The sequence below is a fragment of the Balaenoptera borealis genome, assembly GCF_965194805.1.
Source record: "Balaenoptera borealis genome assembly, chromosome: 20".
NCBI classification, from domain to species: Eukaryota; Metazoa; Chordata; class Mammalia; order Artiodactyla; family Balaenopteridae; genus Balaenoptera; species Balaenoptera borealis.
In genome coordinates, this window is record NC_138879.1 from 59,165,177 (window position 1) to 59,184,833 (window position 19,657).

The 19,657-nt window shown below is 47.7% G+C and overlaps 1 protein-coding gene across 3 annotated transcripts in view; it reads right to left on the reverse strand.

Moving 5' to 3' along the window:
- SPECC1 (sperm antigen with calponin homology and coiled-coil domains 1) overlaps positions 1-19,657 on the reverse strand; it is a 253,018-nt gene that overhangs the window by 18,911 nt on the left and 214,450 nt on the right. For 2 of the 3 annotated variants that reach the window (XM_082374046.1, XM_082374048.1), the window contains one exon: positions 1,112-1,228. In XM_082374046.1, the coding sequence (XP_082230172.1) occupies positions 1,112-1,228 (117 nt within the window). Of the gene's footprint in view, positions 1-1,111; positions 1,229-3,480; positions 4,589-19,657 lie in introns of those variants that run through there. The other variant, XM_082374044.1, reaches the window with a different exon arrangement.

Genomic DNA, 19,657 nt, shown 5'->3' on the forward strand with positions numbered 1-19,657 from the left:
CCCCACTTTGTGCCACTGGCTCCTTCACGTCCGCTCTTCAGCTGGAATTCCGCCTCCTCGGAGACCTTCCCAGCCTTCCTGGTGGAAGTCAGGTCCCCTTGTTCACCCTACAGCCCCGTGTCTCTCTCATGTTCTTCCACAGTTCGTTTATTTACAGTGTTGCTTGTTACAGGTTTACTCACTTGTTTACTGAACGTCCACCTTCTGAGGACAAAGAACCTGTCTACGTGCTCGCCGCTGCCCTTATTACTGTGAGTTAGGCCTGGCAAGAAATGCTTGTTGAGTGAATGAGTACAGGGCCCGGGACAGCGTTTCCCAAAGTACACTCTGTGGAATGTGATTTTTAGGATGTTCTAGGTCAGGATTTGGCAAACCACAGCCTGCAGGCCAATCCTGGCCCTCAGCTTGTTTTTGTAAATAAAGTTTTATTGGAACACAGCATGCCCATTTGTTTACAAACGTCTGTGGCTGCTTGGGCGCCACAATGGTAGAGCTGAGTAGCTGTGACAGAGACCACAGATCCACAAAGCCTACCACTGGCCCCCAACAGGAGAAGTCCGCTGATTCCTGTTACGGGTGATTATATTAAAAGTTAGAAAGGTTCTGTGGCTCTGACATAGGTTGAGCTAAACAGAGTCACACAGGTTTCTTTAACAAAGGACTTCTTGAAGTCTTTATGAGTGCTGTGAATCTCCAAAAGTGTGATATAATATACAGTTTCCCAAGCTTATTTGAGCAGGGAACTCTTTTTAGTGGTGCTTTCTGGTTCTTTGGATTTTGAAAGATTTTGAAAATGCTGGCCAAGGTCTTGAAACCATGAAGGTGAGAGTTCACCAGGGTTTTCTTTGAAAACCGGGTGACAGGAACTTCTCAGCAGCCACAGTCAACTGGGCTCCACTGTGTTTTTCTAGGTAACAAAGGAAACTGAGAACATTTACCAGGGGTGGGGTTCTGCAGTGTAGACCTGTCCTCCGTAGTTATCTGTGCTGGAATCAATACCCCAATTTACATCTCAAGTCCACAAACCTTACCCCGGTTGGGATGTATCGAAAGTATGAGGAGTTCCCCTTGTGTGTTCTGGAGGGTAACCGGGGTGGTGGGGGGGACTTACCTTCTCCTGACTGTTCAGCTCCTGGTACGGGATGTGAGCAGGCAGGTAGGTGTGCAGGAGAGCACACAAGGCCAAGCCATCACTCCAGCTGCTGCTGAAATTGGTGATATCGATGTTCTGTGGGGGAAAAGCAGCATTAATCACCAAACCGTGCCAAGTCACAGACTATGAATGGGACCGTGCTAGGATCCATGTGCGTATCCGCCTCTGGGTTTGCAGTAAGACAAGATCAGACTCCACCCAGTCTGCTGGCAGTACCTTTAATTTTGGTGCCAGGATTGGTGGCCTGGTGTTGCCCAAAACCATTCACAGAAAAGCACACGGGACTTCTCTGACGGTCCAGTGGTTAAGATTCCATGCTTCCACTGCAGGGGTAATGGGGAACTAAGATCCTGCCAGCTATGCAGCATGGCCAAAAAAAAAAAAAAAAGGCATGAGAAAAGTCTTTGGAGCTCAAAACACTAGGGAACCTCTTTTTTTTATTATTAATTTTTATTGGAGTATAGTTGCTTTACAATATTGTGTTAGTTTCTGATGTGCAGCAAAGTGAATCAGTTATATATATACATATATCCATTTTTTTTTTTAACGATTTCCTTCCCATTTAGGTCACCAGAGAGCACTGAGTAGAGTTTCCTGTGCTATACAGTAGGTTCTCATTAGTTATCTATTTTATACATAGTAGTGTATATATGTCAATCTCAATCTCCCAATTCACCCCATCCCACCTTCCCCTCTTGGTAACCATAAGTTTCTTCTCTACATCTCAAAACAGTAGGGAACTTCTGCCCACCCTCTGGTATGTCAAAGGCTCTGACATCTTACTCTCAAATTAACCTACTTAGTCAGCTTTGCACATCCCAGCACCTCCCAGCCTTATGTGGCCAAAGAAGAATCATCACCATCACCACCACCATCACCATCACCAACATCATCACCATCACCATCATCATCATCACCAACATCACCATCACCATCATCATCACCACCATCACCATCACCATCATCACCACCATCACCATCACCATCATCACCACCACCAGCATCATCACCATCACCATCATCACCAACATCATCATCATCATCACCATCACCATCATCATCACCACCATCACCATCATCACCATCACCATCATCATCATCACCACCATCACCATCACCATCATCACCATCACCATCATCACCAACATCATCACCATCACCATTATCACCACCACCAGTATCATCACCACCACCAGTATCATCACCATCACCATCATCACCATCATCACCATCACCACCATCACCATCATCACCATCACCATCATCATCACCACCATCACCATCATCATCATCATCTATGACCCCAATTAACAACAGGGAGACCAAGACTAAACAAGAAGACCTTAAAAACCCACATGGCTTATTCCTGCCACTACCCTCTTCTCCCCATAACTTGGGGGCGTCTCGGTGGGGAGAAAGCCATGCTCAACAGTCTCCTCACCAGCATGCCAAACACCCAGGGGCTGAGGCTTCACAGGGAGAAAGGAGCTCCTCCTTCAGGACAGGCGGGGACCCCGGGAGCTGCCTGGCAAACAGTGATAAGGAAGCCAACATCCAACTTGACAGGCAGCAGCCCACAGAGATGACGGTTCCCAGGCAGGACCCCCGGTAGCCCCAGGCTACCTCCACCTCTTAGACCCTCACACCCACCTGCCTCCTTCTCCTTGACCGAGCTCATCCTAACAGGGCTGGTTTTCTTCCCAAGTTCACAAGCTCATCCTGAATGAAACGCCAGGTTCCCAAGCCCACCGACTCCTCACCGCTGAGGCTGATCTACACAGCGGCTGCCTGAATGTGTTGAAACAGCCTGGGAGAGGCCGTGGAAGCGCCTGCGGGAGGGCACACCCCAGGGGGCCCCGAGCGCAGGCCTGTCCTGGGCGCTCTCGGTGGAGGAGGTAGTGTTGCCGCCACGCGCGCAGCTTTACCTGAACCAGGACACGTCGGGGACCCAGGGCCACATCTGGCCTCTCTAACAAGTCTTTTCCCGCCTCCAACTGCAGTCCAGGGTGGTCCCGGGACCCCAGGACGCCCCTCTGGAGCGCCGCCGTCAGCTGTGCGTCCTGCTCGTGGTCTGGTCTGCAAGCACACTCCCACCCCCCCCGCGAGGGAACGTGGCCCAGAGCACAGCCAAACACACAAGCTGCCAGGCACCAGTGTGACATAAACGTCTGAGAATCCCCCGCTGGGAGGGGCCAGTCTGTCCTCAGGCTGGACGCCACAGCCGGGACCCCTGACAAGTGGCTCATCTGCATCTTTGGCTTCAAAAGTCTCTCTGGGGACTCTGGAGCTACCTGATGAGGCCTGGGGGCTGCTCTAGACATGGGAAGCGCGTTGATTTTATACCTTCTGAAGAGGGAAGAGCCGGGCGGGGCCACGATCCATCCAGCTCACTCCGAGTCTCCAGCTTTCAAAGCAGACGCTGGGCTGGGCCATCAGACCCTGGGAAGGGGAAGCCGGGCTGGGCCGGGCCAGCTGCAGGGAAACCCGGCATCACGGTGAGGGGCGGTGTTTCCAAATGCTCCGTGATCCAGACTTACGGGGGCAGCAGGGCAGAAACGTTTGCTGAGTGTCTACAAGGTGCCTGTCGCTGTGCATTTTCTCACTTAACCCCCAGAACCGCCATGCACGGTAAGCGGTGTGGTGCTCATGTGACAGGTGAGAGAGCTGAGGCGAAAAGAAGTGCTGCCGGTAAACCAGAGTCACGGGCCAGCTCCCGCCCGCCCGGCCGCGGGCACGTGTCCTCTTGCCGTGTTTCCTTCCTCCTTTTCCCTTTCTTTTCTCTCTTCCTCCCTCCCTCCTTGACTTCCTTCCTGTGTAAATTCACTTTACATTGAAAGCGTTTAACACTTGGTAGATCTTTCTTTTCCTAAAACATGAAAACATTTTCTACACTTCTCTCTCGTGCCGTCTATGACACAAAGCATCATTTTTCTCCATCTGCACAATCTTCACTGGCATTTGGAGAGGCCAAAGGGACCCAGAGGGATGACAATGCCATCCACCTCACAAAACCAAGACGGCACCCTCTGTTTTAGTTCACTGAACACCACTCAGGAACAGCTTTTGATCTGAAGTGTAAATGTCCTCGTTTATTGAGTAGGTCGAGACGAAAATCTGGAGCGACCAAAGCCAGGGTTGAAAAGTCCATCAAAACGACTCATGTCCTCAGGACAGCGCAGGTGACCGGGTCACTTCCAGGAGGACAGCCGCTCGCAGGCCATCGGGGATCGTTGAGACACACGCGGACCCTCACGCTTCAGCAGCGGGACCACCCAACACTGTCCCAGACAAAGGAGGCAGCGTCCTAGCTTGTAAAAAAAGGAATAATGGAAACTCCAAATCCGGTCAGCTCACCAAATCCAACATCTGGGTCAGGAAGGGCTTCTCTTTCATGTCAACAATTTCCCAGGTTTCGGACTTTGAAGAGTTCTGACTCTGGCAGAGACAGACGGCATCAGGCTATATGATTCGTCATTACATTCATTCCAAGAACATGACGCTATCAAAAAAACCTGACCCTTTTTATCTCTGGGTGGAACAACCCAGCTCTAGTTCCCTGAAGGTCATCTGAAACTGTCCATGGTTCTATGTGAACAACAAGAGTAACAACAATTCCCACCTCAGCAGAGCTGGCGGGACAGCTAAACACGTGTGCATCTATGGTCCCTCTGGTCAGAAGGTGAGGGCCAGCGTGCAGAGGCATCAGGCCTCAGCGGTCGCCCTGTTGCTATCACCACCCCACGTGCTTCCTTACTGCCCCCCAAGGTATATTTGGGCGAGTGAGGGGTTAGCTGTGGGGTGGCACGATTTGATGACGGCCGTGTTTTTCGCGTGAATCACAGGCAAGGGGTGAGCGGATGTGCCCACCGGGCCTCTCTCACTCGGATCCCCGTTCACCTGTGGACCCGTCTTCAGATCACTGACCTGGGCGCTCTGAGGGTCTCTGGTCAGCAGACCGAGGGGGCGCAGGGGACGCTGAGGACGCAGCGGGATGGCCTCGCCGAGCAGGGAGCCGGGGCTTCCTGGGGACGGCATGGCCTTCCCGGGGGCCCTGCAGACTGGACCGTGCGGACAGCTTGGGGGTGCCGGTGGCAGCACGGGGACCACCTACCTCTGGGTAGGACAAGAAAGGCACCCAGGGTAGCTGGGCAGGGGCTGTGGGCCCAGCCCCACTGTCGTGACCAGAGAGGTCAAGGAAACACAGCAGGAGGTACTCGAGGATGGGACCGGGGCGCCGGGTAAGGGCAGAGAGAGGACCGTTTCCTGGGCCAAGGAACAAGGTGACTACTGACTCCAGGCCCCACCCCTGGACAGGATGAAAAGCCTTCTTTTCAGCTGGGGATGCCCAAGATCGGCTCAGCCTTGGTGAGGGGTGAGGCTTGCCGAGCTTGCGGGCCACAGTCCTCACTGCTCACAGGTGCACTGACCAAGGACAAGAACACAGACACCCCGTGAGTGCTAATACGATGTCTTCCTCTTCCTAATGACCCCTCAGCTGAACCTTAGGGCTTCATCAAAAGAATAACGTAGAGAAAAAAGGAAAACGGCCAACAAGGCATTCTACAAGATAGATCCTCAGTTCTTTTCCTTGTTACTTATTCCCGAGTAAAATTGACTTCGGTAACTGCTATCCTTGACTGGAAGTGGGTAACTGGAAGGGAGCACGAAGGGGACTCTGGGTGGGTGCGATGCTGTGTGTCGTGAGCCGGACGCTCGTCACGTGGGCTATGTGCACTTTGTGAAAATTCACTGAGCTGTACGTGTGTATGTACAATAAAACCTACATCAATAAAACAGAAAGGAAGGAAGGGAGGAGGGGGAGGGAGTGGAGGAGGGGGAGGGGGGAGGGAAGATGGATTAGGAAGGGAAAAGGAAAGAAACTGGGACCCTGATCTTCTTAAGGGGCTGAACTGTGGCCATTAAAAAGAATGCCAACATTTTGGAATTTAGGTACTATAAGATTTACTGGCGGGAAAAAGCAGAGTGACAACCAAAAGAAACTTGCTGATTATTTTCCCAAGGGAAATTACTCACTGCAAATTATCTTTAACTTTCTCTGGGATATAAATACCTCAGAGATATTTCTGAGTGAGAGAAAATTCTGGGGAAAGAAAGGCTCAGATATAAAAAAAGGTAACATTCTGAGCATCTCCAAAATAGGTGAAGTTTCTAGGAGCACTTAGAAGAAAATTTCGTTAAGATAAGAGAATTCTGTCCTCAGGGCAGCAAAAGTCATTTGAGAAACGTGGAAATACTGAAGAGCACAGGGGAAGCTAAACTAACTTTAGTGAACATCCAAGAAAATAATCAGAGTGGCTGAGACTGTAGACAAGTTCTAGAAGGGCGAGCGGAGAAGCAGCACTCCTAACGCAGAGGGACAGAGGAGAGCAAGACCCAACACGCCGCAGCATTTCCTTCTGGAAGCTTCACTTCATTTGCTTCTGTTGCCTGGGAACACCCACCAACATCTGGTAAAAACATGAACCACTCTGCGGAGCCTACACCGGTGGGTCCCGTCAACCCCACCGAGGATGTGGCTATGTTCCCACCCCGTCTTCATCTTCTCTCAGGGTCTCTCTAGGCTCTTCCGCTAGATTTCTATGAGCGGGTCGACTCTGTGTGCACTAAATGCACGAGTTTTTAAAAAGTTAAAAAGAAAAAAAAAATGAAGGTTCTGGGAAGAAGACAGGAGACTGATTAGAAAATGCCGTCTGTCCCCTGCTGTAGGGACCAGCTGTCCTGGGCACAGGGAGGCCTTAGCATCCCCTCGCTGGGACCTCCTGGACCTTTTTTGGAGACGTCTTATTGTCACAGCTGTAGAAGCAGACTGAGGTTTTTTTTGGGGGGGGGAATGTAACAATTTATAGCTCATGGAGGATACAAGCAGCTCATTCCTCAGCAAGGTTCAGCTCGTCTAGGAAGGAGTCCTGGGGGGACCAAGCTTCCTTTGAAGATTTGGTGAGAAACAGTACAGAGCACGTGCACACATGGGGGGCGGGGGGCGGGTGAAATCACCACAAAGGCGGCCTGCACGCCCTCCCCTGCCCGTGACCCGGCCTCACTCCCTGCCTGGATATGCGTCTGCGTCCATCCCATTCCAGGAGCCGGTCCAGCCGCGGGCTACCTGGTGAACCCCCGAGTGGCCTGGACCCACACATGGACAGCACAGTCCTCAGCTGTGGAGTCATGGAGACCCGCCTGTGGACCACAGGGGCCCCTCTCTGCAGATTCTTCCTTTCTGAGGCCCCGTACCGCTGAATGTCACTGTTTTGGGTGCCCACTCTGATCACTGCCTCCCACCCCCCGAACACGCCAGCTCTGCACCATGATGGAAACTGTTCCCCAGCAGAGAGCTGTGACCATGGGGTCACCTCGTGAGTTTCCCTTCTCTCAGAGATTAGCTGCCTGGAGATAAGTATATCTTATCAGACAGCTAAATTTATAAGCCAACATCAAACATTATTAGAATATAGATGAACGGGTTTATCATCTTGGGGAAAGAAAGCCATCCAAGGCACAAGATGCAATGAGCATAAAAGAACTGAGAGAACCGACTACATAAAATTAAGTTTCTGTAGGACAAAAATTAAAAACAAGATAGATGCATACATACAGCAAATGACTAATATCCAGAATATATTCCTTTAAACCATGAGAAAGAGAGAAACAACTCAAGCAAAGACTGGCAGAGGAATGAACTGGTGAGGCGCCAAAGAGGAGAAACAAACAGTCAGAAACGTAAGAAGAGGTGTTCAGTCTCACCGGAAAATAAAAATAGCAAAATATTTCACTCAACCAATTGGCAAAAATGAAATAGATGGTAAATTCACATAGGTAATGAAGATACGGGGAAATAGGTATTCTTATATTGGCTGATAGGAATACAAATTGGTACAGGCTTTTAGGAAGGCAATCGGAAGCATTTTTTTTTTTCATTAAAGTATGATTTGATCAAGTAATTTCACTTCTAGGCAACTTTTCTAGAAGAAATAGTCAGGCATCTGTCTGCCAAAGACATACCTACAAGAATGTTTACGGCAGCATTATTGTTCAGAATGGGGAACTGGCAATACCCTAGGTTGTCTACCAATTAAGCTAAATAAACTTTTCTTTTGAAAAACTTAATAAAAAATTTGTAACTCAGTTTTCTAATCTGTATATGTTCCTATGAAGCTCGTGGGAAAACTCTGATGTTCTGGTTTTTGATATGTTTGCCATATGCAATAACTTCTAGATACTCGGTGTTTTTCATGAATTATGGGATAAACGTTAGTCTAGAGGGTTGGTCCTGTATTCTTCTACATCATCATTGACTTAGTTGAGGAAATCTGGGAGAGACAGAGAGAATAACAAATGCATAGATTCAGACGCCAAAAAGATTTCAATAAATCAGAAACAGGAACCAAATTGAGCTGACATTCAACCAAATTCTTCATCTTCTTTTTGTATGTGTTTCCTGTTTTTTTCTAAAATGACTATGTGCTACTTTTACAATTAGGAAAAATAATACACATTATTAAAAATATTAATGGCATCAAATACAGACAGAATAAGCCAATGTAGATTCCAACATGATGAACGAATCTGAGTCCTAATAATTGTATGTTTCTATATTGAATAGTTCCTTGGGTTATGCCCTCTTTTCTTCCCCTCCCCCCACCCAAAATTTTGAGGAAGAAGAATACAGACTTGGCTGTAGATGAACAAAGGAAAATAGAATTAAGAACTTGCTAGAAAGACAGCCTAGTGACCGTAATTTTTTTCCCCTGTGATAGATTAAAGGAGGCTACAGAGTCTCTGAAATCTTCCACTGGAGGGGCTGAGTGTACCCTCCTCCTCCTGAAATCTGGTTTGGCCTTAATAGTTCACGTGAGTGTGGAGGAGTGACCCGTGGGACCCTCAAAACCGGGGCACAAGGAGCCTTAAGCTTCTACCCAGGACTCGGAACACCGTCTCTGGGAGCCCCGAGGCCCCCGGTGTGCGGAAGCCCACCCTAGCCAAGGGCAGAGGCTGTCTGGAGAGAGACTGACCAGCCCCCAACTGTTCCAGGTCCCAGACATGGTGCAGCAGAGCAAGTCAAGCCTAAACTGAAGACTTGAGAACAAAACACTGTTGTTATTCTAACCCACTAGGTTTTGGGGTGGTTTGTTGTACAGGTATAGGTAACTCAGAACTTGCTTCATGTACCTCTTTTGTGTCTGCTGCACAGTGGAGAATGGAAACCAACCTTTTGTTCCTCAAGCAAATAACTTTGGGGCTTCCTTGGAATTCCTTTCCTCTCGTGATCCTATTCGTATCATTGTTTTAATCATTTTTTTCTCTACTTAAGATTTTATGTGGCTAATTATCTCTCAAATCAAGTCTGAAAACTTTTGCTTATCCTTTTTTTCCTCAGTTGTACTAGTCACATTTTAAAAAATTATTTATCTATTTTTTATTTAAAATTTTTTGGAAAATTGAGGGGCAATCAATGTACAATATTATGTGAGTTTCAGGTGTACAACATAGTGATTCACAGTTTTTAAAGGTTATACTCCACTTATGGTTATTACAAAATACTGGCTACATTCCCTGTGCTGTACAATATATCCTTGTAGCTTATTTATTTTATGTGTAGTGGTTTGTATCTCTTAATCCTCTCTCCCTATCTTGCCCCTCCTCCCTTCCCTTTTCTCCCCACCACTAGTTTGTTCTCTGTGTCTGTGAGTCTGTTTCTTTTTTTGCTATATTTACTAGTTTGTCTTATTTTTCAGTTTCCACATATACGTGATGTCATACAGTACTTGTCTTCTCTGTCTGACTTATTTCACTGAGCATAAGATTTAAGATTTTATGGTCATCTCTCTGGAATCCGTAAGGTGGATTAACAGGGGGTAGGATGAAGGGGCCTGACCTACTCCAGCTTCAGTATGTTCCCAATCAGGTATGGCAAATGTACGTTCATTATTATACTACATACTCCTTCTCAAAACTTTCTTGGCTGTTCTTGTTTGTTCTACCAGGTGAATTTTTAATTATTTTAAGTTCATGAATAAAAAAATCCAATTGGGATTTTTTTTAAATTTTTTTATTTAATTTATTTATTTTTGGCTGTGTTCGGTCTTCACTGCTATGCGCGGGCTTTCTCTAGTTGCGGCGAGTTGGGGCTACTCTTCGTTTTGGTGCGCCGGCTTCTTATTGCGGTGGCTTCTCTTGTTGCGGAGCACAGGCTCTAGGCACGTGGGCTTCAGTAGTTGTGGCACGTGGGCTCAGTAGTTGCACACGGGCTGAGCTGCTCCACGGCAAGTGGGATCTTCCTGGCCCAGGGCTCGAACCCGTGTCCCCTGCATTGGCAGGCAGATGCTTAACCACTGCGCCACCAGGGAAGTCCCCCAGTTGGGATTTTAATTGGAACTGAATTGAGAGATTAATTTGGAATAATTTACTTTTTCAACGATTCTTCCCACACTGTATCCCTGTTGAAGGAATTGAGGCCTTGAGACCCGGGAAACCGTAGCTCAGAGCAGCGAGTCTAGGAAGGGTTGCCCTTTGCCTTACATGGTGAGGACCAAGGCGGTAAGTTACAGGGGAAAGAGAACAGGAACATCTTCTGAGGATAAGGGCTTTCTGATGACAAAAGGGCTGCTGTGTCTCCAGGGACGTACAGGCAGATATGCATAACCTCTCCCTGGAGACAGAGTCAAAAGGGTACTGACATCAGAAGAGTGGCTGGAGCTTATCTTCCGTGCTTCGTCCTTCTTCACTGAACAAGCGCTGGAGCGTCCCCACCCACGACTTCCCTCCCTGAGGTTCTCTGACCTTGGCATTGTGACACGTGGTCCTGTTTCACTGCACGTGCCCTGCTGCCTCACGGCCGGCCCCTGAACCACCTAGCTGGGTCCAGCCCCAAGCCAGCGCCCCTCCCGCCCTGCCCTAGCTCAGCTGGCAGGGCTGGCCTCCCTCGGCACGGGGACAGGGGACAGCAGCTCCTCTGCAGCTTGCTGTGATGTCTCCCCTCCCCCTTCGGCTTGGCTCCCAAACAACTCCCTGCCGCGTCCTATCCCCAGGCCCAGCCCTCGTTCCAGGTCTCGTTCCAGGAGGAACACGTTTCGGGAATCTTCTTCCTCTCCTGTCCTCTACTGCCTTTTGTTTATTTCACCCATCATTTTCATTAATTTCACTCACCTTCTTGGCTGCCTCTTTCTAAAAAAAGGAGATGGTTATTTGCAGCTCTGCTGGTTCCATTCATCCTAGAATGGCCCAGTCACCCCCTTTCCAGGCTCTGTCATCTCTCTGCACCCCTAAACCCCATCCTTCTAGCTGAGAGCTTATCTGTATCCATCAAGGATGTGTTACAGAAACCTTCTCACGAACCATCTGCACCCATGGGTCAAATCTCCAGGCTGGAAGAAGAGCCCAACCCACTGCTCTGAAATCTAATTACAGCAAATGTTCATCGAGCCCCTCCGTGGGCCAGGCGCCGAGGGACAGACAAACAACGAAGCGCGGTTCCCAGCCCCGATGATTCGCCACGTTCAGTGGAGCCGGCAGGGCAGACACACCGTGATGGGGGGGCGGGTCACATGGAGGAGGCCCCTGGTGGTTGGGCTGCAGAGAACCAGCAAGTCGTGGACGGGGTTCCCCATGTGGTTGTGGGACACTGGAGACAAAAGCCTGGGTTTTGTTTTCTTTTTGTGGCCGAAAATCGGATTGAACGGGCCTTGGCAAACCGAAACGTAAGTGACTCTAAGGAGAAAAAACACACCCGAGTTGTGACCAGCTCCTAGGCCCGGGTCTTCCTCTGTCACTAAAGCAGCCATGTGACTGTGACTTCAGGCAAATGACTCAACTTTTCTGGTTTTTAGTTTCCCCATCTTCCAAATGCCTAGATTAGATTCGGTTAGATTATATTCATGCTATTGAAATGATTGGCTATGCAACCTGCTCTTCCAACGAAAGCTTCTGTAGAAGCTTCTGCTGAAGTCGAGCCTGAAAACCAGAAGATAAAATGCTCTCTCGCCAGCTCCCGCGTCTGTTCTGTCCTACACTGTCCAACACAATAGCCACTAGCCACCCGTAGCTGTTTAAATTAGTTTAAATTAAATAAAGTTTAAAATTCAGGTTCTCGGCCACATTAGCCACCTTTTAAATGCTCGGGAACCACGAGTGGTGAGTGGCTGCCGTGCTGGACGTCACAGATCTAGAATATTCTAATCAGCACAGAGAGTGCTACTGGACAGCCCCGCCCTGCACTTACACAAACATGTATATTTATCTCCTCTCCTTTTATGCAAATGTAGCATGGTGTGCAGACAGTTCTGCATCCTGATTTTTTCCCTCTCACCAAGATCCACAGAGATAGGTCTTTACACCACATAACACAGAAACGGTTACAGTGTAGAAACTAGGAGGCTGGATTCTGAAGCCAGAAGTCCCGTCACTTACTAGTGGTATGACTGTGAGCAATTAGGCAACTTCTCTGTGCCTTGGTTTCCGAATCCTTAAAGTGGATTTGGAATAGATACCTCATAGGATTGCAGTCAAGATTAAATGCACAAGGCACAGGTAAGCATGCAGAACAATGTCCGCCATACGTGAGATACTCACTATACACCAGCTCATTCTCATCTCCGTTCTTTCCTATGACATGCATGGACACAACAGACGTTTAGGCTGTTTCCAGTCTTTTGTTATCACTCTGCACACATGTGGAACAAATTATGATGGATTCTGCCAAACTGCCCTCCAGGACGTTCTTTCATCTTATTCCCTCCCATGCCCACCCCACAACATACCAGTGGCTTCTCTACACATTTGTAAGGGAATCCACAAAGTTTCAGGGAACAACATGATTCTGTCCACCCTACGATGTTCTAAACACTCCAAACAGAATATTTTTAGTAAGGAAAAAAAAAACCATTTTTTAAGGGAAACAGCACTTGTATATTTTTGGATGTGCTTACTAAGAAAATAATACATAATAGCTAAACAACTTGTGGAGGAATTCTGTTCTAAGACCGAGTTTAATTTATACTAGACAAACAATCTTCAAGCCAATCTTAACCTCCCACCCCCAGAAAGACTGAATTCAGCCTCCGAAATCCGAAGCTTCCTGTGGCTGGAACGCTTCTTTTTCCCAGATGAACGTTTCATGATTAAGAGAATGGAAAAAATCCTCAGTGCAGAGTCACTTGGGGCCGTTATTATCTAAACAGACTTGCGAGCTGCCCGGGGGGATGGAGAGGGAAGGGCGGCAAACATCCAGGCCTCAGCTCTTACTGAAGGCAGGATGATGGCGTTTGGTGTCCGGTGGTGCCGCCCTGCCACACCGGCTGCTGGTGTATCTCATCTCCAGAGCACCCCCCCAGCAGGGAGCAGACAGGAGGAAACATTCTCGCACCATTTTACTTTCAAAATCCTGCTCTTGCTTCCTGAAGCTGGTAGGACGCCTAACATTTCTATGCACACGGAGAAACGTATGCACTGGCAATGTAAGAACGCGGGCATTTCGTTCCAATGATCCTGTGAAGCCACAAGACTCAGCTAGCTCACAGCGAGAGCCTCTAATGCCGCCCCTAAAGCCCACCTCCTCCTGCCCCCTCCCTTTCTCCTGCATTTCGTAGGAATGCAGCAGGTTGGAACGGACAGGATGTGGGTCCCCCGGCCTGTGGCCTGTTGGGCTGCCGACACTCCTACCCACTCTCCCCGACAGCCCCTCCCCAGCCCCTCTGCAGCCCCTCCCCAGCCCACACCCAGCCCACACCCAGCCTGCCCTCCATCCCTCTCCCTCTGGGACCCTCTGCCTCTAGTTCCTCAACACAGACCTTTATGACCTCGGAACTCTAGAGCCCAAATCCTCGGGGACCAAAACACTCTCCTTGTCCTGGAGGACACACTTACTCTACCGGCCTTTCCAGTAGGTGGTGGTGACCGGGGGGCGGGGGGGGGGGGACTACATTCCAAAGCTCTGAGAAAAGGGAGCGAAAACAAAACAGCAAAATACTCCTGCTGGAAAAGGCTGACCGTCTCACACAGCCCACAGGTACGGGTCTAACGTCGGGTCAGTACAGAGCCACGGAGAGTGGCAAGTGGTCCCCAGAGCTGTGGTTCTGGGGCACTGAGGTGTCCCTGCTGAGTTCACCCACGAGGCAGGCGGAGGGCTGCAAAAGCAGGGGGGTGACACCTGCCCCAACGTGGACGAACCTCGAGGACGTATTGCCCAAGTGCTACCAGCCGGACGCAGAGGGGCAAGCGTCGCGTGGGGCCACTTCTAGGGCACCTGGGGCGGCAAACTCAGAGACAGAAAGAGAACAGAGTTTACTCGGGGGAAGCGGGAATCACTGTTCGGTGGGGACAGAGACTCAGTTTGGGAAGATGAGAACGGTCTGGGGGTGGAGGGCGGGGACGGCTGAACAGCAACGTGAATGTGCCTAATGCCGCTGAGCTGCGCACTTAAAAATGGTGAAGACGGTCAATATTACGTTATGTATATTTTACCACAATTATAAAGAGAGAGAGAGAGAGAGATCAAGGACAAGAAAGACACGGGGCTGAAGGGATGGCTCCTCCCACAAACACCAACACAAGTAGCTAAGTGGGTTTCACTGACAGCAATGGATGCTCCCTGGGTAATTAAAAGTATTTTCAAGAATATCCTGCTCTACTCAGCAAGCGGCTAAGTAATCCTGCCCAGTTCGGATTCCATCAAATCGCTGTTCAGAAGTTCTGCTTGGCTGTGCTGTTGGCACCGTTCTGTCCCTGGAGCCCCTGCACAGCTGCACGTGTGACCATGTGGTGTGACCACGTGGTGTGGCCACGTCCACTCCTTCTCCCCTCGCCCAGCTTGCTCACCCCCCGACCCTTCCAGGTTGCTGTCTGACCCCCTCCTCTCCAGCTCACGATGCTCCAGATGGCTCCCAGGTCTCCCAAGTCCCTCTCCCTCTCAGGCACGACTCTGGCTTTGACCGCTTCCCTGGAGGCTGACCCATCCACCTGGCCTGAGCAGCCGGCCTGCGCTCTGACCCCAGCTCTGCCTTCTGAGCCCAGCAGGAATCCCCGAACCATTTCTCATTCAGTCGACTGGCTTTTTAGCTCTACATTGTACAAACCTGATTTTGATGAAAAAGGTCTCTTTATTCTACTCAAATTTGATAAGTACTGACCTTAGCTTAATCTTCACTTGGATTCTCAGGTGGGGACACCTGTGCTTTTCCCACCTTTTCAACCCGCATGCTTACCACGGGTGCCGTGGCTGGAAATCAGTAAAAAGAAAACCAGTAGGAAAAGTATACTACAAACTAAACAAGACTAAATCCATACTAATAAGCCACAAGAAAATGTGAACGGACTAAATTTCCCTATTAGAGGAATTTTCAGATTACACATAAAGCTAAAACTATTTACAAGAAATCCACTTAAAGCGAGTAAAGACAGAAAACAAAGGCAGCACAAAGATACATCACGCAAATAAAAGCTGAACAGCAACGGGAACAGTAATGTCGGTATCACAGAATGTAAACTTTCAGATCAAAAGGTTCAACTGAAATAAGAGGAAAACGTATAAGAGCTACAAACCCTTAAATCTGGTATCAAAATACCTAATGTTTAAAAACTCTTCGAAATCAAAGATTTTGACAAAAACCGCAATCAGAGTGAAAGACTTCAACGAATCCCCTGACCATACAGTGAGGGGCACTGTCCAGCCTAAACCACGCAACAAGACAAATGTCCTTTATGACGAATAGGGTACAGAAAACAATATGCTTCGTACTAAAGAACAGCCATAATCAAGCAGAGATTTCCCCCAGGGATAATATACCATATTAACAAATACCATACACCATGACCGAGTTGGAATTTGGCCCCCAGGGATATAAGAATGTTTCCCTATTAGGAAATCTGTTACATAATCTATTTATGTTAATTACATAGATGGGTTAAAAGAGAAAAACACCTGATGGATTTATTGCTCAACAAATGCCAAAACGGAATTTGATACATTTCTTATCTATTTCTGGATTAAAGAAAGAAAAACCTCTCAGTAAACTCAGAACTAAGCTTCCTTCAGTGGGCAGAGTGTTTATCAGGAAACAACACAAAAATCATATTTAAAGGTGAGATACTACTCACCTTGAATGCAAAACAAGACAAGAATATCCATCATCAAAAGTTATTATAAGGGCTTCCCTGGTGGCGCAGTGGTTGAGAATCTGCCGGCCAATGCAGGGGACACGGGTTCGAGCCCTGGTCTGGGAGGATCCCACATGCTGTGGAGCGACTTGGCCCGTGAGCCACAATTGCTGAGCCTGCGCGCCTGGAGCCTTTGCTCCGCAACAAGAGAGGCCGCGATAGTGAGAGGCCCGCGCACCGCGATGAAGAGTGGCCCCCACCTGCCGCAACTAGAGAAAGCCCTCGCACAGAAACGAAGACCCAACACAGCCATAAATAAATAAATAAATAAAAATTAAAGGAAAAAAAAAGTTATTATTCAACATTTTATGAACTTTTACGAATGAAGAAAACAAAAAAAGTACGAGAGGTATAAATATTGGAAAGAAGGGGGAAAGTTATTATTTGCAATAGTCTGCCTCAGAAACTCTAGAAAATCAACAAATACAACCAAATAATGAAAAATGAAGAGCTGCAAACACTGTGATCAATCACAAGGACAGGGAATGTTCTCGGAGCCCTTCCCACGGCCCTGCACGTGGTAAGTACCTGCCGGTCACCTTCCCATTTTTCTGCATGGCAGCCACTGGTGGCAGAAAACCAGACCAAGAGACCAGCAGAAGAGCCTGGAAAGTCCAGATGCTGAATCTCCATTTATGTCTGGGTCTATCAAGTGGTTTAACAAAGACTGTTCAATAAATGATGCTGAAACACAGAGCCACTCATTGAGAAAAAAAAGTTACGACTCTACCTGGTAAAATAAACACAAATTGCACCAAAAAAAAAAAAAAAAGGAAAGATTTAAATGTTCAAAAAAGAATATCTGGAACCACCGTGGCATCTGAAGGCTAAGATTTTAACCTATAAATAGGTCTGAGACTCCTGGGTAAAGAAGGCAGACGGACACACGTTCTTAATATCATTCTCTCTCAAAGGCCCTTTAAAACCACAGAGAAGAGATTTTGTTTTTTTCCCCCCAAAGGTATTAACTGACGAGGAAAAAGGAAACGGGAAAGGAAACAAAATTCTGGCATCTGAAAAGCGGATGCACTGGAAATAGCTGACACAACAGACCTAAGAAAACGAAATCCCAGGGCAGCAGGGGCAAGAGCGAAGATCCAACCTGACTTCAGTGCAGAACCTCCCCAAGGTCAGGCGATTGGCACGAGCACCGGGGACGTGGCGACAAAGGCCGTTAAGACCAGGAGGCCCGGGGCTGGAAGTCCGTGCACAGCGGTCAGAGCCACAGATGCCCGGGCGTCTCTGTACATCCCGGGGCGGCCCCTCCACGCGGCCGAAGCCTGGAGAGCAAAGGGGGGGGGGTCCCCGGACTGGGGGGTATCGACCACAGTGCTTATCTATTTCTGGATTTAAAAACAAATTCCCAGTAAATGCAAAAGAGAAGCAAGATTCCTTTCGTCAAGAGAGCATTTATCAGAAAACAATACAAAAATCCTATTTCATGGTGAGGCATGTCCCGAAAACAGGGAATCAAGAGGTATTTACCGGGTGCCCAGGTGGCGGACAGTCCCGCCCCTCCCCACTGACTCCTCTTCTCTGATCTGCTGCCCCAAACCTCCGCTGCCCTCAGGCAGGAGACCGGAAGGTCCTTCTCTGGGGAACCTGACCAGCCCTAGACACCGACACCAGGAGTCTGTCAAGGGCATGGCACGAGCACAGCACTCCACAGTGACAGCCTGAGTCACAAGCCAGGAGCTGCCAGTCAGCTCTGCAGAGCCCCACACTCATCAAGACCACCTGGCTTCCGATAAAGCCTCCAGCACAGAGACCCGGCGATACCAACACAACAAAGGAATCTGTAGGAAAATCTAGGCAGGGGGAAGATGTGGGAATGAAAACAACCTATTATTCTCGGCAAGATTAATAGATGATATTACATGTGTGAAAAAAGAACAGGATGCTATAAAAAATTCAGGGTCCAAAAAAAAAGAACCCCTAAGACTTAAAAACACGATAGCACATACACACAAAGGAATATTACTCAGCCTTACAAAAGAAGGAAATCCTGACACGTGCTAGCTACCTGGATGACCCTTGAGGACATTATGCCCACATTATTATGTAGAATAAACCAGTCACAAAAGGACAAACACAGTATGATTTCACTTGTGTGAGGTCCCTGGAGCCATCAAATTCATAGAGACAGACAGTAGTAGAAGGGTGGGTGCCGGGGGGCTGGGGGACGGGTAGTTAGTGTTTAATGGAGACAGAGTTTTAGTTTGGGAAGATAAAAAGGTTCTGGAGATGGATGGTGGTGATGGCTGCAAAACAGTGGAAATGTACTTAATACTGAATTGTACACTTAAAAATGGTTAAGATGCTGAATTTTATGTTATAGGTGTTTTACTACAGTTAAAGATTAAAATAAACTGAAAGGATGCAAAAAATATGATAGCAGAAATGAAACATTTAATAGATTTTGGAAGACTAAGTTAAAGAAGTCTTAGAAAACAAAACTGTAAAACAGATGGAAAAAAAGGTAAAAAAGATAGGATAATGGGGGATCCAGGCTAGGAGGAATTTGAGAAAAAGAAAACAGAGATGAAGAAATTACCAAAGAAATAATTCAAGAAAATAAGTACATACGTTACCTTATTGAAAAGGTGCAGTGAGTGTCCGGTATGACAGCAAAAAATAAAAAAAAAAAGATACACATCAAGGCAGATGACCCTGAAATGGTAGAATACTAGGGGACAGAAGCTCCTACAAGCTTCTGGAAAGGAAAAAATGCAAAGGATTGGAATTATTTTGTTCTCACTTCAACACTGGAAACTAGAAGACAATGGAGTGACATCTACAAAATTATGAAGGAAAATATTTTATGACCTAAAATTTTATACCCAATGAAACCATCAAGTGTCAGAGTAAAATAAAGATGCAAGGTCATAAAATTTTACCTTCCATGAACTCTTGTTCAGAAGATACTGGAGGAACCAAAACAAGAAAAAAAAAAAAAAAAAAAAAGGGTATGGGACCCCGAAGATCAAAAAAGGGGGGAGGCAGAAATATAACAGCGACACCTGAGCACCCCGTAGGTCTCCCACTCATCTCTCCTCCGCCCCATCTATTCTCTACACCATCACCACAATCACCTTTCTTTCCTTTTTCTTCCTTTTAAAAAATTTTGGTAAAATATACATAATGTAAAATTTGCCATTTTAACCATTTTAAGTGTACAGTTCAGTGGCATTAAGTACATTCACAATGTTGTGCAACCACCTTTCTTTTTGAGTTAAGTAAACTTTTTCTGAAGTAAAACATATATGCAAAAGGGGGTACAAATCATAAATGTGCAGCTTGATTGTTTATAAAGTGCACACACTGTGTATCCCATCA